Source organism: Ochotona curzoniae, unplaced genomic scaffold (assembly GCF_017591425.1).
Source record: "Ochotona curzoniae isolate NIBS_2020 unplaced genomic scaffold, NIBS_Ocur_1.0 scaffold_4683, whole genome shotgun sequence".
Lineage (NCBI taxonomy): Eukaryota > Metazoa > Chordata > Mammalia > Lagomorpha > Ochotonidae > Ochotona > Ochotona curzoniae.
This window is the reverse complement of record NW_024467121.1, coordinates 23,763,388-23,787,165: the sequence shown is the minus strand read 5'-3', so window position 1 is coordinate 23,787,165 and position 23,778 is coordinate 23,763,388. Positions and strand designations below refer to the sequence as shown.

The 23,778-nt window shown below is 42.0% G+C and overlaps 1 protein-coding gene across 1 annotated transcript in view; it reads left to right on the top strand.

The window, feature by feature from the left end:
• Nucleotides 1-23,778, top strand: part of SDCCAG8 (SHH signaling and ciliogenesis regulator SDCCAG8) — a 214,971-nt gene that overhangs the window by 51,770 nt on the left and 139,423 nt on the right. Inside the window, exons 10-12 of the mRNA XM_040967990.1 lie at nucleotides 964-1,116; nucleotides 11,692-11,826; nucleotides 14,305-14,421. Of these exons, the coding sequence (XP_040823924.1) occupies nucleotides 964-1,116; nucleotides 11,692-11,826; nucleotides 14,305-14,421 (405 nt within the window). The remainder of the gene's footprint in view (nucleotides 1-963; nucleotides 1,117-11,691; nucleotides 11,827-14,304; nucleotides 14,422-23,778) is intronic.

Genomic DNA, 23,778 nt, shown 5'->3' with positions numbered 1-23,778 from the left:
TCCCCGGTGTCCTTCCCCCTCTTGTTGGTGTGCCCTGTCCCTGATGTCCTTCCCCCTCTTGTTGGTGTCCTCCCCCCTCTTGTTGGTGTGCCCTGTCCCTGATGTCCTCCCCCCTTTTGTTGGTGTCCCCTGTCCTGGTGTCCTCCCCCCTCTTGTTGGTGTGCCCTGTCCCTGTGTCCTTCCCCCTCTTCTTGGTGTGCCCTGTCCCCGCTGTCCTTCCCCCTCTTGTTGGTGTGCCCTGTCCCCGCTGTCCTTCCCTGTCCTTTATCAAAAGCCATTCACTGAACTGAAGAGGTGATGCAGCTGTCAGGGTTATAAAGACTGGACTGAGGAAGTCATTTGATCAATTTTGTCCACAGAGAGTTTTGTTTAGAGGAATTACCCATCTCAGAATCCCCCACCCAGACATTGTGAGACCAGAGAAGACATGGGGGACTCACACTCATGCCCATGAAAGTCACAGTCTGAATGCAGACGGGACTGTCAGCCTGTTTCCTTCCTGGTCCTTCAGACATGGGAATTGCTGTCTTTTCACTTCTTCCAAATACAGTGATTTGCTAATTACCTGTTGTCTACTAACTCATTGGCCACATACTGTGTCATTGATAGAACAAGTTCCAAGGGTTCAGATCAGTGGTTATATGAAGACACTTGGTTTTTCTGACCTCTCCCCAGCCCTACCCCCCCTTTTTAAAAATTCTGATCTGTGGTCCTCATCAAGATCTGACACCAGAATTTTCTAATTGATTAGGTAAAAATGACACTAATTGTGAAAATTGAACTTCGTGGTTAAACACCGTTTGGAGGTACCATTTTAAATTAAAATAGTACTGAGAGGCAAGTGCAAGGTTATTGCAATGAGTTTTAACCATTTTAAATAAAACTAAAGCTTGAATGTGTCATTATCACCTTATTTTTTCCCCCAAAACTCTGAGCTCCTATTTCACTCTTTTATTCTGGCAGGCTTTAATCCAGTGTGAGCAGTTGAAGAATGAACTGCAGAGGCAGACAGATCGCCTTGAAAAAGAACTTGCATCTCAGCAAGAAAAAAGAGCCTTGGAGAAAGAGATGATGAAAAAAGAAATAATGAAAGAGAGGCAAGACAGGGAATCAGAGGTAACAACAGCAACTCTTGGTTATCCAGTCTGCAGAAAAAATGCTGTGGTGTTATCATTTACATAGGTTGCATGTAAACAACATTAAATATCACAACATTTCTAAAGTAGCCAAATTTTATACTAAGTCTGTGACTGTTCTGTTTGTCCATATATTTCTCTGGTCTCTGACCTTTTAAATTGAAAGCATTGATTTGCACATTATGAAATTGTAAATTTATCATAGTCCTGCCTTAATTTAATTCTGTTTGATTTCCTCTCTCATATGTCAGAGGAGAGTGTTCTGAAAATACCTGTATTTTATGTTCACCTAGGAAAATCAGGGGGAGATGATTCTCCCACTCCACTCCCTGTCCCTAAGTTAACATGCAGATAAAACACTAACACAAAACTAAATAACCACATGCACACATTAGATGAAATCAGTTCTGACCAATCAGAAAAATAATCAGTCAAATAATTAGAAGAAAGAATTAAAGGTAAGAGGAACAGATAATATGAAATGTACAGTATTCGCAAAATGAATTGGAATGGTGTCTAGGTTTAAACTTGCTACAATAGTGTAAAATTGAGCAAGAGGTTATCCAAGAAGAAATCAAAACCATGATTTAAAAAATTTTTTTTAATTTTCCCCTTAACATGGGATTGTTATAATTCCAGTTTGTGATACTTAACTCATATAGCATGCATCCCTCTCCCATTCATTCAGAATTCAACAAGTATTAATTGGAAGGACTCAAAATGTGATAATCATAGAAACAATACAATTTGTGCGACCTACAGACTGAATGGAGAAACAGACATTAAATTTATTTTCACAAATGAGTTTTTAATTATCTTGAGGATAAAGCCATAAGGTTTCAATGTAGCATACAGAGGAATCTGATCTAGTCTAGGTAGTAGTAATGAAAGATTTTTTTAAGAAAGATTTTGGGGCCCTGCCTTGTGTGAAGCAGATTAAGTTACCACTTATGATGCCAGCAGCTGGTTGGAGTCTGCTCATGATCTGGGCCCCTGTTAACAGGCCTGGGAAGCCAGCAGGAGAGAGCCCAGCTGCTTGGGCCCCTGACACCCACATGGGGCTCTTCAATTGTGTGTTTTTAGTTTATTTTATTTTTATTGGAAAGTCAGGTTTACAGAGAAGAGACACACAAAGGTCTTCCATCCACTGGTTCACTCCCCAAGTGCGCTTCCAAGGAGCTTCTTCTGAGTCTCCCACATGGATGCAGGGTCCTAAGGCTCTGGCTGTCATCAGCTGTTTTCCCAGGCAGGGAGCTGGATGGGAAGTGGAGCTGCCAGGTGTGAACTGGTGTCCATGTAGGATGCCAGTGTATGTAAGACAAGCACTTTAGCCACTAGGCTACCATACCAAGCCCTTTCTTTTCTTTTTAATATTGTCTACAAAATTGAGAGGGATGCATGCCCCTGTGGACCTGTGATTAAGGGGGGTTGGGTCAGGTAGGGAGGAAGGTGGGTAGGACAAATGTTTCATTTTTTTCCTCCTGTGTCCTCAGTGGGGGGATGGGAAGGGACCACGCCTTGCGTTAGCACCCGTGGATGGTTATTTGTTGACATGTCAGAGACCCAAATGTGGGGAAGGGTGTTCCCAGGGAGTTACTTGGAAAGTTTTGATCGTTCTGAGAAGTTGTTAGTTTCATTGCTCCAGGAATGAGAAAATCTTTCCAAGGTCTATTGGTTGACAAAGTCCACGTTAGTGCATCCACAGACCCAGAACATGCTGCTAGCTTGGCCAACAGAGTGGTCCAACCTATTCTGCTTTCCATCATTCAGTGAGGCAGTTGGCATCCCCTGCTGGCCTAGATGAGCTGGCTGTCATGTTCCCCATTTGCATTTTGGCATGTTATCCACTGCACAGGCATCAGCAACTGAGGAGACTCAGTTCTGATACCTGAACCACAAGGACGGACCACACATCCTGTGATTTTCCCTGTGGCTAGGGACTGAATCCAGTGGTGTAGTTGAGAAATCCCCCAGGAAAACTCATTTGGGGTGACTTCCAACTTGACTCTTGTGTTCACCAGCCAATGCAGGATCAGGTTGGTCTGTTACCAGCACCAGCCATTACACATACTGGTGGATGCAATTGCCTGGTCACTTCTGTCCCAGCCCCATACCTCATATAAACTGACAGGTGCTGTGGCCTAACCCAGCCCAGCCCACCACAAACCCAGTACTCACGCATACCAGCAGGTGCCATGGTCTAGTCATGACAATCTCCAATAAACCCCACCAGACGTGCCCCCAGCCCCAATTTTTGCATGTGCCAGCTTCTGCCACAGCCTAGCTTTGCCCAGCCTGCATCCCATCCAGCTCTCATGCACACCCATGGGTGCTTGGCTTAGCATTGCCAGCCCTGCCCCCAGACCCTACCCTCACATATGTCAATAGGTGCTGCCTTGTCCAGCTAAGTGTGTCCCAAGCCCTGGTTCTTGTGCTCATCAGCAGAAGGTACAGCCTAGCAGGGGGGTATCCTCAGTTCCCCTGCCAGGCATGCCCCAACCCCAGATCTTGTACCTGCCAGGGTGTACTGTGGTCAAAGCTTTACATGACTTGCACATAATGTTGCCATGTAAGAGCTGGTACTGTAGCTTAGATTGGCTGGTTCGCACCCATTCTGGTTCTTGGGTGTGTCAGAGGATGCAGCCTGGCCCGCCCCCACTATCAGCTCTCATAGTAACTTGAAATTGGACAGTGTCATGATGCTCTTTAGGTATTTGAGAAAACCATCGCCTCAGAAGATTGGAAGGAGAATAAGAACAGGTGCCTGGAGAGCGAAGTGGGTTGAGTCTAGTAGTCCAGATGGAAAGTGATGATTCCTTAGACTCATTTTTCTTTTTTGAAAAATTGTGTGTGTGTGTGTGTGTGTGTGTGTGTGTGTGTGTGTGTGTGTGTGTGTGTGTGTTTGAATAACAGAGGAACACAAAGAGAGGAAGAGAGGTTAAGATCTTCCATCTGATGGTTCACTGCCCAAATGGCTGCAACAGCCACTTCTGGCTAAGCCAATGCCAGGAATCAGGAATTCCATCTAAATTTCCCATTTGGGTGGCCAGGGTCCACGTATTTGAGTCATTATCTGCCTTCCCAGTCATGTTATCAGGGAGTTATATTAGAAGTGCAGCAACTACAACTTGAACCCATGCTCTCATAGGAGATGACTGTGTCCTAAGTGACAGCTTAACCCACTGCACCACTTTCCTGACCCCTTAGATCCATTATTCAAGGATTATTTCAAATCAGTTTAATTCTTTCTAGATGCTCTACCATACCACTTTACCCCTCAATTTCAGCAGACAGCCTTATTTTTCTTTTCCTTAAAATACTACTTACTTGAAAGCAGAGATTTGGGTTTTTTTAAATTATTTTCTACATTTAAAAAATAGATTTATTTATTTGAAAGAGTTACAGAGAGAGACACCAAGAGTGATCTTTCATCTTCTAGTTCAATCCCTGATGGCAATAATAGCCAGGACTGGGCCAGGTTAAAGCCAGCAGCCAGGAGCTTCTTCTGAGTCACCTATATTGTGTTTGGGGCCAAAGGACTTGGGCTATCTGCCACCTTCCTAGGCCCACCATCTGACAGCAGCTTTGTCTAATGTGCCAAAATACTGGTCCCAAGCCTTATCTAGCTGAGAAGATTGGAGCCATTAGTTGATTAACAGTCAACTAACTGTCTTCCCTCTCACCTCTGCCTTTATGTAGATTTTCATGGGCATCCACTCTTGTTGGAATGGAAAAGCAGCATTCCTAATCCATCCCCTCCTGATCCCATCCCTGTTTTCCACCTCAAGAAACACATGCATTTGTCCCCCATCTCATCAGATCTTAAGTCTTCTTTTCACTATAGCCTTTTCTTTTCTTTCTTAACAGATTTTTAATTTTACTCTAAAATTCATTTAGAGAAAGAAAAGGAAAGGCTCTTCCACCTGCTGGTTCACTCCCTAAGCATCCAGGACTGGGCCAGATTGAAACCAGGAGCCATATCCAGGTTTCGCTCATGAGTCACAGGGATCAAAATGTTCTGCTGCTTTCCCAGACTGTTAGCAGTGAGTGGGATCAGAAGTAAAGCAGCCTGGACACAAACTGGCATCCCATATGGGATGGTGGCATTCCAGGGGGCAGCTTCACCATTACACCACAAGGCTGGCTCCTAGAGTGTCTGGTTTGTTTTTGTTTTTGGTATTGTTTCCAGAAAAGATATTTTAATTTTATTGGCCAATTTAAAAATTGTATTCTTAAAATAGAAAGGTTGCTTCCTTATGTGGAACCTTTGGTCCACATCCTTTTATGGGGCCTGGAATGAGGCAGGAATGAGAGAAGACCTGCTCTCACCTGGGCAGTCCATCTGTGACATCCCTGGGGTAGTGGGAAGAGTAAACTCGTCCCTGTTATTGGGGTCTGATTTAAACTTTCCTCCTGATTACCTTCTCCAAAAATAGGTCCTTCATCTGGCTTCTGGAGGGCAGCAAAGGAAGGGTCTGTGCTCCGTGCCTGTACCTGTACCAGCCTCACTGACAGCACAGGGGCCAGCCTGCAGGAACCGTCCCTGCGTGGGCCACTCCCCTGGCCCCCATGTGGACCTCACAAGAGCCACCTCGGTGCACACCAGCGGGCACCGCAAGGGGAGCAAGGCCCCCAGAGGCCCGTGGAGCTCAGGCTTTGCCCTTGGAGCTCCAGCCAGCCGCGAGGCACCTCCTCCCAGGAGTCCTCCACTTTTCAAAAGCTTCTTCCTAAATTGGAGTGGGAAGTCCAGGCCACACCGTTCTCCACCTGCACACTCCCCTTTCTTCTTCCCATGATGCACAGGTGCACAAAACGTGTCCTTTTCTCCTGGTGACTTTCGGCCCCCCCTTTCCTCCTTCCATGGACTCAGCCCCTTCTCCAGGGAAGCACTTCACCACTAAGGGGAACCGAGAACAGTGAAGGGGAGGGTGCTGTTTCTTTCAAGAGGAGAGGGCATTTGGTTGGGAAGACACCCTCATCCCTTGTGGGAGGGCCTGGGTGTGGATGGATGTCACTCAGGGAGAGAGTTCCAGGCTCGTGGGTCAGGCCAGGCGCAGCCCTCGCGTGTAGGGAGGGAACCCGAGAAAGACATATCACTGTTTCTCTGCTTTTTCAGCTAAAATGAAATACTAAATAAATTTTTTTTTTTTAGTTCTCAGAGCATTACAGAGTTGTTCAAATATTTTAGCTCCTATAAGTGTGTGAAAATATTGTTTTAAATTTGTTGGGACTGGGCTGGACGCTGTGGTGTAGTGTAGTAGGGTAAGCTCACCCTGTGGCACTGGTTCTTGTACCTTACAGCCTTTTTCTTATAATCAGGAAAATACTCTCAAATTTCTTTTATCTGTTGAAAGAAATAATCTTTAATCTGATCCTCAGTCCTCACTATATAAGAAATGATAAGATGTTTACTGCCCTAACTGCTCCCAATCATTTTTATCAAAATAGCCATGGGTGGGAAACAGGTGTCAGTGCCGTTAAAAGTTACTGTGTTGATTTCACAGTGCAGCCACCCAAGTTTGGCAGTGCCCTCAGTGATCCCGTATGTTGTATGGCTCCTCACTGTTTCTCTTCAGAGTACTTTCCTGAAAGATGATCTGTGCTTCCAGGCTGTCCCTACCATCTCACCTTTCACTCTGCTTCAGTCCGCTGTGTCTCAGCTTCTGTGCTCACAGTCAAGGAAATTCCCATTACATTGTTCACTGAAGACCTTGTATTATATTTCCTGAAAATCTGTATGTTTTATTCTCCTCAATAGGCACTCTGTTCTGATTTCTGTGGATCTGTATGCCTAATTTTGGAAAAGGGTGCTGTGAGCCTGTTGGGTTACTCCGTATGTAAAGCACCCTTGAGACAGGAGGCACCTTTAGAAAGTGGCCTGATACAAGATTCTGTAGTTTAGCAGGAAAGTGTAAATTTAGAACTGCTGTGGCTTTCATTCCATGTTTACTGTAGGATTCCAAAATCTAGCTCTGTTCTGAGCTTTCAGCCCAACTTCATTTTCCATCTTCCCTAATCCAGTGTAACCACTGTTCATCCAGTTGTCTCTTACAGAAGTTAATCACCCAAGTCGTCTTCTCTCTCATCCTATACATTGCGTAATTCCTAAATTCTAGGTTCCCAGATTCCTAAGCATTTTTTTTTTTATTGCCGTGTTTCTGTATCCACTGCAAGCCCTCACTGAAATGGCTTCTACAGCCTCTTGTGCTACCTTGCTCCAGTTCTCTAAACCACAGCCAGGATGACCTTTCCTAAAACAAACATCTCAATATGTCAATTTTTTTTACTTTAAAATCCTTTCATGTCACCTTGTAACATTGTATAAAATTGAATGTCCTTTTAGCATGGGATAAAGACTTTATATTATTCCTTCTCTCATTGACTTTTCAGTCTGATTTCCTTCACTTTGCTTCTTTATATCTCCACCATACTGATTTCTGTCTGCAAGAGATTATGGGAGGCTTTGTGGAGAAAGTAGCATTTTAACTGAGCTTTCAACAATAGGTAGGATTTAGAAATTAAAATATGGGAAGAAATGCTGCCTATAATTAATGTAAATAAGGCAACTAGGAAGTAACATTGTAAACTTGGTATTTTTTGTGACAGAAAATGCTATTAATTGCATAGATTAGCTATTGTTCATGCTTAGGGGATTTTTATTTTGGGGGTTGTTTAAATGTAAACCATTAACTTTGCTGAGTGGCTCTACTACGTAAAAACGTGTTGATGAGAATTCCTAGTAAAAAGGGAACAGAAAGATTGAAATATGTCTGGCAGCATAGCAGGTACTTTTTGTATGTAATAGGATCTTTTTCATGAATAATGCTGGCATCATAAAAACAGTACATTTCTGACCCTGAGTTAGTTAAGTTTATGTTGTCCCCAGAAAGTAAAAACTGCAAATAAAGTGCTATGAATGGTCCTAGTAATGAGGCAAGTGCTCCAACTAGCAAACTGGAGAAAGTAGCTTCAGGGTGAAGTGATTTAGGGTGGAATCCATTTTTCTGGGTCCAGTGATTCTGAGCTGTTCACTTAACTCTCTGTGTTCCAGAGAGGTAAAGAATAGAGTTATGATACTTTGTTCAAGGAATTGATAGGATTAACAAAGTGCTATTTTGAAAATATGTCTTGACTTGTGCATTTTAATAAATTTCAGCATTTAGAGAAAGAAATTGCCATAGGAGATGATTATCTTAGACTTTCAAGTTAATAAAAGCAGACACCTTTGGATAAAAAGCCCTTATTAAACTTAATAACCTTAATAAACATGAGCAAGTTACCAAATTTTCTAAATCTTTTCTGAAAATTAACCCAGTATGATTCCTTCCCAAAGAGGACTCGAAGAAAAATGTATATGACACTGCCTAGTACAGGAAGATAGGCTGGCAAGGGGACTAGCCAGCCAACCGTAACACTGTGGGGTGGTCATTGTAGCACAACAGGACTGAGCTGCCAGCCAGGACACCCTCATCCCATATCCAAGGCCAGTTTGAGTCTTAACTTCTCTGCTTCTAATCCAGCTTCCTACTAATGCAAGCTGGGAGAGGCAGTGGAAAACGGCTCAAGTACCTGAGCACCAGCCACCCATGTGGGAGACCCCAGTGGAGTTCCAGGCTCCTGGCCCGGCTTTGATAATAAACCAGAAGATGGGTCTCTGTCTCTGTTTTTCTGCATTGCAAATAAATGAAAATGATCATTTTAAAGTCTTCACCCTGTGTTAGGTGGTTGACTAGTACTAATACAGCATCCCTGTATTCTTAACAGTAGGGACATTTGAGAGATGCATTGATTTTTTTTCCCTGTTATTCTTTCTTTTTGTTCTCCTTCTTGTTTTAAAAAATGGTCCTATTTGTGTGGAAAACTTTAGGAGAGCTGATGCCTCCTACCTGGGTGGATTTGAGGGATTCCCTTACAAGCCGTTCTTGCTGTGGATTTGTTTGTGGTCTTCTGTAATAGCCCTTGGCTGCACTCAGCCATTCAGGTGTGTCAGTTCATTCAGTTATCACATATGTTTGAGCACTCCCAGGGGCTCACATATTCTCAGTTGGTTCCTTTTACCACATTCCATCGATAGAATCCTTTATGCTTGGATTGGGAGTACTGCTTTATACCATGTTCAGTACACTAGGGACTGACAGAAAAATTTCTGTCAACTTGGGTGTCCTTGTCTCATCTTGCCCCTGGCGTCAGCCCTGTGGACATCCAGCCGTGTTGCAGTCGTGTCTGTGTTCCTTCTGGCTCTGTAACAGCTGTAGATGGAGGAGCTCCTGCAGTGTGATGTTGACTTCCAGATGGTGGGCCTGGGGAAAAAGAAGGTGTGACAACAGGAGGGGAGACCTCAGGCAGTGGGTGACAGGAGGTAGAAGACAGGTAGTGGGCAGAGGAAAGAAATGATGGGTGGCAGAGAAAGAAGATCATAGGAGAGAGATTTATCACATGTCTTGGAAAAGAAATTGATAATTTACCAGGGGCAAAATGAATGTGTGTATATTCGCTTCGAAAACTATACAGTGTTACTGAGGGTACACCAATCTGTCTACCCTCAGTTATATTGCCATATAAATATTATTTTTAATAGCTTCTAATAAAACTTTGCATTTATTGTCTGATTCCAGAGAAGTTGTAATTATATACATATAATATGGGTGTGCATGAACTTGAACTCAAATTAAGGAAATGAAGTTGATTAAATATTTATTTAATTTCTCAGACTTTAGTCTTCAGATTGTAATGAGCACAAGTATACTTGGTGGTTCATTATTGGGAAAACTGATTTTATGTGCAAGTTAACTTTGTGGAAAACATTTTGCTGATGAGGCCTTTTAAGCAAACATAAACCAGATAAATAATTTTCTGCAGTCCTCAGAAAAGTTAATTAATGTATCTGCATAAGTTGGGGAATAACTACAAGGGCTTATTATTTAATATGAGTAAATTTCAACTAGTTATATAGATCAAAGATAAACATCTTTCTTGGTTTTATTGGTTTTCTTAATTCATCAAAACTTTGATTCAGTGATTTTTTTTAGATTTATTTACTTATTTGAACATCAGACTGATAGAGATAGACAGAAATCTATCCATTGGTTTACTCCCCATATGGTTGCAACAGCTAAGGCTGGGCCAGGCCAAAACCAGGGACCTGGAGCTTCATCCAGTTCTCCCAAGTGAATGGCAGTGGCTAAAACACTTACGTCATATTCCACTGTTTTCCCAGGCCATTAGTGGGGAGCTAGATTGTAAGTCAAGCATCCAGGATGTGAACTTGTATGTACATATTGATTTTCAGCATCATAGCTGGTAGCTTTACCCACTATGCCACAGTGGCAATACCCCTACCACCACTCCACGTATGCATACCGTGTTAACTTAAAAAATAAATCTTTAGGCCCAGCGCAATAGCCTTGTGGCTAAAGTCCTCGCTTCACACATGCTGGGATATGGGTGCTGGTTCTAGTCCTGGCAGCCTCGCTTCCCATCCAGCTCCCTACTTGTGGCCTGGGAAAGTAGTTGAGGACAGCCCAAAGCCTTGGGACCCTGAAAGACCCAGAAGAGGACCTTGGCTCCTGGATTCGGATCAGCTCAGCTCCTGCTGTTGTGGTCACTTGGGAAGTGAATCATCGGATGGAAGATCTTCCTCTTTGTCTCTCTTCCACTCTGGCTTTGCAATAAAAATAAATAAATCTTAACAAAAAATAAATCTTTAAAAAATTTTTTTTAAAATTTAAGCAGAGGGAGAGAACCAGCTGTCATATACTCGTTGACTCCCCAAATGCACACAGGTCCCCAGGCTGGGCTAAGGTCTGGGTAATAAAATGGAGCTTAAACCAGGTCTGTCACATGGGTAACAGGAATCCAGTCACCTGAGCCATCACACTGCCTCCTGGTGGCAGGAACCAGAACAACCCAGGCACTGCATCTGCTATCTATGTGTACTGGCATCCCATATGGGCACCAGTTTTAAGTCCTAGCTGTTCCACTTCCGATCCAGCTTCCTTCTAATGCACCTGGGAAAGCAATGGAGGATGGCCCAAGTTCTGGGAGATCCAGAAGAAGCTCCTGGTTCCTGGTTTCGGCCTGGAGTAGCCCCAGCCTTTGTGGCCATCTGGGGAGTGAACAAGTGGCTGAAAGACCTCTGTGTGTGAGTGTGTGTCTCTCTCTCCCTCTCTCTGTAGCTCTGTGTTTCAAATATATGATAGCTTAAAAAAAAGACTCATTTGATTTCTCTGTAGCACTTTTGAAAATTATTTATGACTGTTCTATAACTTACTTGGCTGTCTGATGGCTGTCCCCACCATTTGATTTTTTCTCAACTTATTGTACATCTAGAAGCCTGGGGGGTGGCAGTGGCAATGGGGGTGAACAGGAGGGAAGTCCACATTTCAGGTCAGGGAGAGTGGACTGAGGTGGTATGGAAGTGGGCGTTCCCGTCCCCAGAGAAATGTTTACAGACAGAGCTCAGGAGCTACACCAAGACTTTAATACCTCGAGGACGTTTTTGGTGTTGATTTTGTCAAATGACAGCACAGTTTAAGATTTGTGTTTTCTCTTGTAGATGTTAATCCTGTCTCAGAACATTGCCCAACTGGAGAGTCAGGTGGAAAAGGCAACGAGGGAAAGGATGTCAACTATGAATCAACTGGAAGAGCTTCAGGACCAGCTTACCTCCCAGGACAAGGATGCCACCCAGGTACAAACAGATTCTAGCATGATCATGACTCGATGATTTCTTTGAAACTCTTTTTCTAAATGTACAAAACTATTACTGTTATTAGAAGAAGCTTAAAGTAAAAAAAGATTTATCACGTCAAGAATAATGCACATCTGCCTAGTGTCATTCAGCAAACATTTGCTTAGTATGTGCAGTTCCTTTGCTTGGTACTGCCAATGCAGAGATGGACTAGAAACAAATTATGTCTCCCAGGGACGTAAGGGTGAATTGGCAAAAGCAGATGTCATTATTGAATGCTTGATGCAGTTTTGTAGTGATGGTGATCATTCTTTCTGCCATTGATAGCACCGCTTAGCACTGGTCTCCATGATTGTTGTCCAAGTCTTATATTTTCAACTTGAAAAGTATCCATAACATTAAAAAAAAAATCTCTACTTCCCATTCCTTTTATTTTTTAAAAAATATTTATTTTATATCCTTGAAAGGCAGAGTTGAAGAGAAATGGGAGACAAAGATTCATTTTTCATGTACTAGCTCACTCTTCACACAGCTGCAGGGGCTGGGTTTGAGCCAGCAGAAGCCTGGCCAGGGAAGCAGGAACTGCATTGGGGTTCCCATGGGAGCAGCAGGGTCCCAAGAACTTGGGACTTCTGGTACTCTCCTAGGTGCACTGGCAGGGAGCAGGACTGCAAGCGAATCAGCTGGGACTCCAACTGGCTTCTGCTGTTTACACCAGCCTTGTAGGTGGCAATTTAACCCCGTGTGCCACAATATCAACTCCTCCCATTCCTTTATAAACTACTCTCTAAAGCCATGATTCTAATACTAAAGGGTCTTATTTTATTGGTTCTGACATTTAGGCTTAAAATACCTCAGTATCTGTGTTATGGACATCACTAACTCATCAACCAAGAACTTAAATGCTTAATTGTCTTCACTGGCTAATACTGTGAGAAGTAGCAGAAATCCCCCTAGGTTTCCACAGTGTGTTTCTTAGGTTGAGAAAGTAAACACGAGTATGCAAGATATAAGAAAATCATTTCCTTTTCACTACTAAATGCACAGAATAATTGCTTAGGATACGAGCCATGAGGAAGCAGGGCATCAGGTAAGTAGTTGGATCCCTGCACCTACACAGGAGGGCTGCTCTGAGCCCCTGGCTCCTGGCTTTAGCCTCGTCTAGCTTTGGCTGTCAGTGTTGGCAGGGTGAACTGTTAGTCTGTATCTCTGCCTCTCAGTGCAGGTGTCTGTCACTGTGATTCAGACATTGCTCAGACGCCTGTGCCCCACAGGGGAGGACCTGCGAGTCCTAGCTCACTTCCAGGCGGCTGCTCAGGGCTGCAGCGCTGGGCTGCTGGGGCGTTGCAGAGGAGTCAGTACACAGCACATCTGTTTCCCTGCCCTTCCAATCAAAACACTTCCAATAAATAGAGTTTACTTACCATAAAACAAACCCTTTCTGCTTGGGCTTTTAGTCCTCATGAAGTTTTGCCACCTGTTAATGACATTCTTCTGCTTTATCATGCAGTTAATCAATTTTAACATGAATTAAGAAAGGGAGCTGTTTTTCTTTTTTCTTTCTTCAATTTCTGTAATCATCCGTTTACTTGCCAAATTTCAAACTACCTAATGCAGAAGTCTAAGAAGGTCGTATTTGCAGATACGTTTTTGTAGCTCTCTGGAAGCAAGGGCATTATTGCAGAGTGCTGGACACATGCATTTATGGACACATGTATTTAAGGGTGGAAGCTATTGTGAGACAATTTGCAGTTCGTTATAAAGAGACAACTTGCTGCTGAAGTGTGGTGCAGCAAAGAATAAGTTCTTTTCCTTTACGGCTACTCAAAAAGGCTTCCTCAGCGGACAGTAATTACACTAAATGGCCTTGAGGTTGCTTCCAGTTCTGAGATAATATAATCCTAGCTCAGCTTGATTTGTTGGCTTATTTTGGAAGGAGTTTAAGTGTTATGAATAAGTTTAGCAAAGTACATTTTTGGTACTGTACACATTAGATTTTGTATACTCACCTAAAAAAAAGCCAAACTACTTTCTACATTTTCTTAAATAAAATCTTAGCTAATCAAATCTTTAAAGGAAACTTTTATAATGTAGACTAGTTAAGTGTAGAATTTGAGAGAAGAATAACATAGGTTAATATTTTAGTTACTAGTTTTACCTCAGTAAAATTTAGATAGTTGTTCATTTTAGTTGGTAATATTCAATTTCAGTTACTAAAGTTCAATTCATTACCTAAAATAATATTCAGCATATTACTTAAAGGTCTTGGTTACACATTTCTTTATCTGTAATTTGGTATCTTTGATACCACCTCCAAATATCACAGGCTATGTTGAATATTTTAGTGGAAAATGTCATTCTTGGGAAAATTGCTTTGCGTTTCTGTGTATGACCTCTAGAGAGCACCAGAGGACTTACGTGCAAGCCCTGCTGGATTAAATCCCAGCAGCTATTAATCCAGTTTCTACAATCTAACAGGTGTGTGGAGAAATGCGCTTTCAGATGAATAAAGCCAAAACGGAGAGGGATGAGGCAGAAAAAGAACACAGAGAGTACAAAGCAAAAACTAGAATGGATCTTGAAATGAAAGATCAGGTAAGAGATGGCACAAGTGTAACTTCAATTAATAAGCTAATATTCTTTCTAAAGTTGGTGGACTTTTATGCCTACATTATACATTTGTATTCTATTATTCATAACTAATGCAATGACCCAGTTTATGCTGTTAAAAGAATTTCAGTTATAGTTGCGTGAAATTATCACCTTTCAGTATGAAATGGTGAAAATACAAGTACGTACATATGAAATTCCAGTCTGACAGGTCATAAATATACATTTGGATATATGTATCTATTACTTACAAAAGTAAAAAAGCAATGTTCTAATGCACAGTTTGAACCTAAAATATACGTACATAAAGTTCTTGAGAGATGCCAACTTGAATCCAATTTTAAATGAAAAAGTTTAAAATTTGTAAGATGAGATGAGTTGATATGTAAATATGTCAATCAAATTGATTGTTGGCAGAGTAAAACCAGTTTTAACTAAGATAACCATGAATACTTTTGCTCACGAAGCCTAAATGCAGTGAAACTAGAAATGTTAGGGGAGAAAGCGCAGCTAGTTTTAATTTTAGTTTGAACAGATGTTTTATGTTGTATCCTTATTGAGACCATGTAGACACTTCAGTTTTAATTGACAATGTGGAAGAAGTTTTTAGAGAGGCAATTCTAATAAACTGACTTTTGAGTTTCTATTTTTATACTATAGCATAGGACACTGAAAAACCAGTGTTCTTCATATATTTAATGAATAGTTGTTTAACATATTCAGTTACACTAATAAAATGAAGTTTTCCGTGTTAATATCTTAAGGAAATAACGGAAATCTGGTAGCTCCCAGGACATTTTTTCTGATTTTTTAAAAAAGATTTATTTTTGTTGTAAAGTCAGACATATAGAAAAGAGGAGAGACAGAGAAGATCTTCCCTTCAGTGATTCACTCCCCAAGTGGTCACAACAGCTGGTGCTGCGCCGATTCAAAGCCAGGAGCCTTGAGCCTCTTCCGGGTCTCCCATATGAGTGCAGGTTTTGGGCTGTCCTCAGCTGCTTTCCCAGGCCACAAGCAGGGAGCTGGATGGGAAGCAGGGCTGTCGGCATTAGAACCGGTGCCCGTATTGGGATTCTGGCGCATGTGGTGAGGATTTCAGCTGCTAGGCTAGCTCACTGGGTCCCTGATTTTTTTTTATTATTTTTCATTGCAATTTTCCCTTTCAATGTAATCAACTCTTAATGACAAGTGATGCAAGGACAATTAGGAAGCGTGCCGAAAAAGTGAAAGTATGAATGCAACTTACTATAAACTCATCCAGGTTACAACTGGAATCCTTAGTATTGTTTTTAAGGACTAGAAAACCCAAATAAAATGCTACTTTTATATCACTATATTCAACCTGATCTAATGAGTTTTAAATTTTCAGTGCATTTTTTTCATTAGTAGCGTATATAAATAATGAAACTATCTTCTTTCCTCCAGTAGGGGGCGTGCCTGATAGTAGAATGGAAAATCCTGTCCATTAGGGACTGAAAGCCTAGAACTACTAATCCAAACACACATAAAGAACTTTTCTTTTCTGGCATGTTATAATTTAAATTTTAAAGTGTACCAAATCGGCATCCTCATTAGAATTATTGTATAATTTGTATATTTTTGTAACATTCTGCCAGCACATTTTGGACTGAGAAAATACAGCAGAGAGGAGTTTCTGACTTATTAAGAATATTATAATGTTATATAGAGGACAAAAACACTGTGGCAACAGGGAAAGTTTAATATCACTAGTAAATTAATAAACTGAAATACTTACAATATTTGTCTTTTTGCAGCATATCTGATTGTAATAAAGTACTTATGGAAGCTCGAGTTGCAGGGCTTTCAAAGGAAGGGTTTTTGTTTATAATACTTAGGACATAGCAGCAACTGCATAGTGCTCAGCCATTAGATAGAGATGTACCTTTTCAGGAGGTCTTAGTGTTCAGAATAAAGCCTCGGAACAGTTAGAAGCTGTCTATTCTATGATACGCTTGTTACCGTTTTGTTTCTCTTGGACAGAAGGTGAGGAAATCTTATAGGTACGCTTTGGTAAGTATTTTGTATTGAGCAGACAGCTTCAGAAAAGAAAGAAGTGGTGTCTCGTTCCATGGATGATTGGGGGCAGCAAAGCGGCGATTGTTCTGTGGTCTTTCAGCCATGACCTGACCTTCTGTCTGTCGGACCAAAGGGCTGCATGGCTTGACCACCATCTGCACTCATGAGAAAAATTTACATTGAACTCTTAAAAGCTGCGCATGTTGAGCATTTATCTGAAGTATCCACAGCAACACGAAGCATAATTCCTGTCCTAGTCCCTGTCACACAGTTCAGCGTAACATAAAGATCGTCTCTACATTTGCCAACAAGGTGTTCTTCATAATTTAGTCTTTTTATTCGTTTTTTTTTTTCCATTTGACTACTTGATACACTTTTTAAGTAGGTGGGAAACTGTGGGATTGGAATGTAGTGATAACAAGAGCTTTTTTGATGTATACAAAGCAGGGCAAATGGTCGACCACCAGAATCATTTTCCTTGTGACCTGAGCCTTGACTCCAGCATAATTAGAAGGCAAGGTTAGGAGAGTAACAATGCAGGCTCTTCCACCCACTTTCTTCTTTTCTTTTTTGTATTGTGTCAGGACCCGATAGGCAGATTATCCTTCCCATGAACTCCTTTGTATCTCTGCAGTTTAGAGAACGCCTGTCAGCCTCCGACGATGCTGCTTGCAGGGAAAAAAAAGACATACCGTGCGGAGGAGAATGAGAAATCTGTGCCTCGATTTTTATTAGAGTTTTTAGCTAACAGGTACACACATGCTCACTCCATCACAGAAAATTAAAAGTGTACATGGAGTTGAAGGGAACATTCCAGCGGATTCCCTCTGGTCATTATTTTGTCTAACCCACTTCACTTTGTTTTTGTCACCTCCCTCTCTGCCTTTCTTGTTTCCTGCTTCATCTTCTCTGTCATCTTTTTCTTTCCATTTTTTTACCTGTACACCTGAATACTCATGTGCATCTCTGAAGAGTAATTTACCATTCTTTATATATCATTCTTATCATTCTTTAATGATTCATTCTTTAATATCAATTAGTGCTAGTCATATTTAAATATGTGCCTTATTTACAATTGATTTATTTTTGTATCTCTTATTGCCTTCCTTAATAGGAAATAAGAAATCTTGGTAAAGTTCAACTTTGTTATTTATTAAATTTCGCACGCAGTAGTTTTCCTGTGTTTCCTATTTACGAAATGCTTCATCATCATTGTAAAATAGCGCACTCTCGGAGGAAAGCAGCTGCCATGCAGCATTCCTCGTTGGCATATCCTAGAGTCTGCAGCCATCACAGCGTTCATTCCAGAGCCTTCTTTTTAAGATTTAGAATTCTGCAGGAAGCCCTGGTGTTACAAGTGTTAGCTGACCTGAAAGGCGTGATGCACAGTGGAATTTTCTTTGTCAGCTTCCATTTGGGTAGATGGATCACATCAGATGATTCTTCAGAGCTAATAACTTTTTTTTTTCCTGCAGCCTTTGTTTTTCTTCCTCCCTCTCCTCTTACTGGTCATGATGCTTTGAAATTGACCACTCTCAGGTTTCTTGCTATAGATTGTTAGTGTGGAATCACAGTCATGATATGTAGCACCTTCTGAGTTTTCCCATATTGCAGCCACTGGACCTTCACACTGTGCCCTGCAGGAGGCAGAGGAGCAAAGGAATTCCTTTGCCCTGACCACACTTACAAATCAGAATTGCAAGATAGGATCATTAAGAATTTCAAAACATTGACCAGAGAATTAAACTGCTAGGTCAGGGCTCTTGTAGTCAACATGTGTGCAATTATATTGATCATAGGATGACCCAGCTGCCTTGTCCCTGAAAACAGGCAGACACATGTGGAATGCTAACACACATGCTTAGGTCAACTGTAACTCACATGTATGCACATGTATCCATATTCAACTCACATGCCCGTTGTACATAAAACAGGGGTAGCCAACTACAGTGCATGGGCCAAATCCAGTCTGCTATCTGTTTTCATGAACAAAGTTTTATTAGAACCCTTCCATACTATTGCCTATTGCTGCTTTCCTGCCCCAGCAGCATAACTGAGTTGCAGCCCACAAAGCCTGACCACTGATTTACAGATGGCTAACCCTTCCCTGAGCATAAAAATTCAGCTGTATTTTTTAAAGATTCCATTGCCATACTACGATATAGAACTTTCAGTCTGGTGACCCATCATTCTTAAATTATAACTAGTAGTTTTAGCATTTTTTTTTTCAAGAACAGTGGATTTGCCATATTCCTGGTCTCTTACTCAGTGACATGGTTGAATGTCTCATGGGTTATTGTGTTATTATCACTGACATATAGTTTGATGGTGGCTTGGCTGGGAGTAAGCAGTTTTGTGTTTTATATACAATTTTGTTTTTAGGTTGGTACTAATTTTATTTTTTAGAGAAAAGACTGACTTAGCTTTTCCTAGTAATGTTTTTATGAGTTATAACTTTGGAGTGGTGGCTGTTTATTAAGTCGGAAAGATCAAGAGTTAAAATAACCTCAATGGAATTGTCAAGGCAAATATTTAAGGATGGAGCACATACACAGAAAAAGAAATATTTTGAAAAATTGGCTGAAGGAATTAGGTTAGGAAAGCATTTGAGAGTCATTCGTCTCTACAGCAGTAGGGATCAGCACTTGAATAGGGATTCTAAGCATGAACTTTATCAACACAGGAATTGTTTCCTAAATAAAACTAACATTGTAAGAAAAGTACATCTATTATTACTGCTCTTACTGTTATTATTGAGAGGTAGAGAGAGAGAGTGAAAGCTCCAATCACTCAGTTTGCTTCCCCAGCGCTGTAGTATCCAGGGCTGGCTGGGGCCAGAGCCAGGAGTGAGGGGCCAGGAGTGAGGGGCCAGAGCCAGGAGTGAGGGGCCAGGAATGAGGGGCCAGAGCCAGGAGTGAGGGGCCAGGGGCCAGGAGTGAGGGGCCAGGAGCCAGGAGTGAAGAGTGAGGAGCCAGGAGTGAAGTGCACGAATTGCAGCACTTACATGAACCGTCAGGACTGCCTCTCAGAGTGCGTGTGGAGAGGAAGCTGGACTGAGGAGCTGGGACTGGGAATTGAACCCAGGCACTCTGATGTGGGACACAAGTGTTTCAACTGCTAGACCAATCACCCAGTCTCCAAGAAGTGCCTCCATTTGATATGGCTTTGGCTAATAATGGGAAGAAACCCTGAAAGTCCTGAAGATCGGTTCTATTCAACACCAGAGAAATATAAAGATGCTCAAGAAAGTTGAAGACCTTTTCACCTTTTTACTTAAAGAAGACTGGAACATGATTTCACTCACTGTCTTCAGAATTTTGACAGATTGTTTTGAAAAGAAAGTTAAACATTCTTCAATATGAAAAGAACAAGAACAATTTAGTTTAACAACAGATTTAATCACAGCAACTTGAAATCAAAAATAGCCTAAAATTAAAAAAAAATTGACAGTAAGAAGATGGAAATAGATTTTTTCAATAGGTCATGGAACTTTATTCCCTGAAATTATAATTTTAAAAACTAACAGCAGTGTTAATTTACCAGAAAAGCAGTAAAAGGGTCTTTGAAGTCCGCTGTATTCTATTAAATTCTGAAACATCCTAAAAATAGATTGTCCTATCAGTTCAGAGTGGTTAACAGTGGCGTTAGCCTTTGTACTTGAAACCCACTGCCTACATATTAATACAAACCCTGTTCAGTGGCTCTCTGTTCTCTACTGTGTGTCAGTTAAATCATGGGAGTGCCTTTTGGGAAGATACTGAGATCACGGGCGGCTTCTCAAGAGCTCGGCTTGAGAGACTTATCCAGCTACCACCTGCAGTTTCTCTTTCCTCTGTAAGAGACAGCTGGGAGAGGGGCCATTTGGGCACGCCTTTGGCACGCGCAGTCACTCCATCCCGGTGATGACAGACTTGCTCTCCAGTGTTCTTCACACCCCTTCCAGTGCTGTGTGCTCTGCACATCCCCATCCCTGTTCCTCTCAGAAAACAGGAGGTTCAGAGAGCTGGATTCACTCTGACCAGTACATAGCACTGGACCGCTTGAGGGTAATAACCACAAGGCCCGGGTCTTGCCCTTAGGGAGTTTATATTCTAGTGGAGGAGTCAGGGTACACATCTGAACATGCCTTGAGAATACTTGCAAAGCAGCATCTCGACAAGTGCAAATTAATGTGGTGTGAACTTCATGCTGGCTACAGCCCATGAGAGGGAGAATCAAGTTCCATGTGTGTGATGCAATAAAGTTTTTTTTTTATAGCATCTTCTCTAAGTATGCCCTAAAGCATTGTTCAGCATACTTAGAAAAATTTGTGTTCTTATCACAGCTTAACCAAGAATTCTGAGAAAATTCTTCAACCTGGCATATGTCTAATAAATCAGCCTCTTTTGTTCTTGTCTCGAGTGACACTTAAAGGGGACAAATTGAATTTGTTGGATTATGCAGATAATTTAAATTATCTGCATGTAATCCAAGTCTTAAATTGGTGAACTTACCATTTTTCTGAAACAGCATACCAAATTAATTTCTTCACTTTAAGTAACCTTTGTGTTGGTAAAGTGGCAAAATTTACAGTTATTTATTTATTTATTTATTTATTTTACACAACGGAACAGCTCCACATCAGTCCAGAGATTTAATGACAAGTTGGAGGTCTTGGGCATTTAGCATCTCACAACTTCATGATGATTGGGGCAGCTGTTTTCAGGACCAGTGTCTGTATGACTTGTGTGCAGAAAACACTGAGTAAATTCATTCTGCTCAAAAAGAATCTCCTAATTCTTTGCTGTAATTTGATTTTCCAACAAAGATGACAATGGTATTTACTGTAATAATTTATTTTAAGAATATCGAATGTGTAAGCAGAAAAGGTATCTGAAAATAGCAACTTAGAGCTATTGAGATTGTAAGGGCATAGACAGGAAACAAAATATGCCCATTTAGAGGTAACAGCCTGATGGGATAAGCATTTAGGAATAAGCATTCTTGGACTAGAGTATAAAACTGTGAACTGTGCTCAAGGAATATTTGTGTGTCACCAGGTTCAGCTTTTACTGGCTCTCAAGAAGTATGATTTTTGCTGTGTTTTCAGTTTTTAGTGAACGGTACCTATTTTGGTTCATTAAACTTTTTTTTTTGCATGCTTATTTTGAATTTAAAAATAGATTCAGCAACCCCAGCTGCCAGTCTTGCAGTTTCTTCTCAGGTACTTAAGTTTGCAGTGCTGGGAGCTAGCAGGTGGCAGCAGTTCTTTGTGTCAATGCAGACCAGCAAAGTGAGAGGTATTAGACATAGAACAATACATATGCTTTTCTTTTTTTTTTCTGTAGTCCAGAAATATTAGTACCATTATCTAGTATGAATGTTGCGAATTGCTACATTTGTGTGCATTTTAAAATAATGTTTATTATATAAACATAAGCACGTAACATAAGCCAATAATCCCATTACTCAATTCAGGGCATTTTCTGTCTTTTCATTTTTCATCCATATGCATATAGAGTATAACAAGTAATAAACATAGTCTGAATGTGATGTTTGTGGGTTTGTTTCTGTTATTGTCATCTTAAAGATTGTGTGTGTGTGTGTGTGTGTGTGTGTGTGTGTGTGTTTGCTCCTCAACCTTAATAGTGGTCACTTTAATTGGCTATCTACATGCACTTCTTAAAAAAATGTTTTAATATTTATTATAAAGATAAAGGAGTTGCAGACCCATGCCAGCCTCCTATTAGGATGGAGAGGGCTAGGGGTGGGTGAGATAAATGATTCAGTGAGCCTGGATGGGGCATGATTGGAGAGGAAAGTGTACTGCTCCTTGCTCTTGGGTTAAGTCAGCGCCCAGGGATGGAGATTGTTATTCTGTGTTGCTTTTAGGGCCCCACTGTGGAGAACAATGTTCAGAGGGTGTTACTTGAGAGGTCTTGATTGTTCTGAGAAGTTGTCAGCTTCGTTACACCAGAGGTGAGAAAATCTTTCTAAGGCCTGTTTGCTGTCCTTGTGCCCACTGATCTGGATGTTTGTAATAGATCCTGACCTGGAGTGTTCGTCTTGTCCTTCTTTCCATCTTTTGATGAGGTATTCGAAGTCTGCTGTTGGCTTAGGTGAACTAGCTGTTTTGTCTTTCATGTTCTGTGTATGCTCTCCATTCTTGCACGAAGGTCAAAAACTGAGGTGATCCAGACTTGCAACATGTACTCTGGGGTCAGAACACTTACTGTGTGAGGTCACTTGCTGAGGTCAGGGATCGAACACAGTTGTCCAGTTGGAGAGCCACCTAAGAAACCTCACCTGGGAGGTCTTTAGACATTGGTCTCATGTGTGTCAGCTGGTGCAGTGTCAGGCTGTCTGCACTCCTCTATCCCCCTCCCCCTACCTGTAGTCCTGCTCCCAACCCTGGCTCTCAGGCAAACTGGTAGTTGCTTCAGCCTAGCCCAGCCCATCCTGTCCCAAGGCCAGCTCTTACACACAGGCTGGTGCTGTTGCCTAGTTGGAGTGACCCTGAAGAACCCCTTCCTGACCTATCCCAGCCCCAGTTTTCACATGTACCTGTGGGTGCTATAGCCTAACCTGACCCAACCCATTCTCAGCCCCAGTTCTTGCATATGTCAATGGCTGTGGCCCAACCCAGCCCAGCCCCAGGTCCAGTGTGCATTGGTAGGTGCTGTAGCCTAGTTAGGTGCCTCCTATGAACCCCCTCACTCCCAGTTCTTCCTGCCAGTCTCAGTTCTCACATGTGCCTAAGAATGCTCCAGCCTAGTTCAGCCCACCCTACTCCCACCCTATCTCTTGCATCCACCAGTGGGTGCTGCAGCCTAGCAGGATTTTTTCACAGACCCCCTACCAGGTCTATTCCCATCCCAAGTTCTCACCCAGACATTTGTTGCCATGTGCTATGGGCTAGCCTGGCTCATTCTGCCCTCAGTCCTGGCTTTGGCATGCACCAATGGGTGCTGTTACCTAACCCAGCAAAGTCTGATTCCAGACCTGGCTCTCAGGTGCAACAGTGAATACTGCAGCCTAGCACAGGAGTCCCCAGAGATCCATTAGTGTCTCAGCATGTACAGTAACACAACCCAACATAACCTGCTTCCAGCCCCAGCATTTGTCGGCAGGTAAGGCAGCCTCGCTAAGCTCCTAGTCCCAGTTCTCAGATGCATCAGCAAGTACTGTGGTTTAGCAGAGATGTACCTGAAGATCCCCTACCAGGTCCACTCCCGGCCTCAGTTCTCATGCATACAGGCAGGTACTTGAGCCTAGCCTGGCCCATTTTGCCCCCATGTGCATGGGCAGGTGCTCTACCCTGACCTG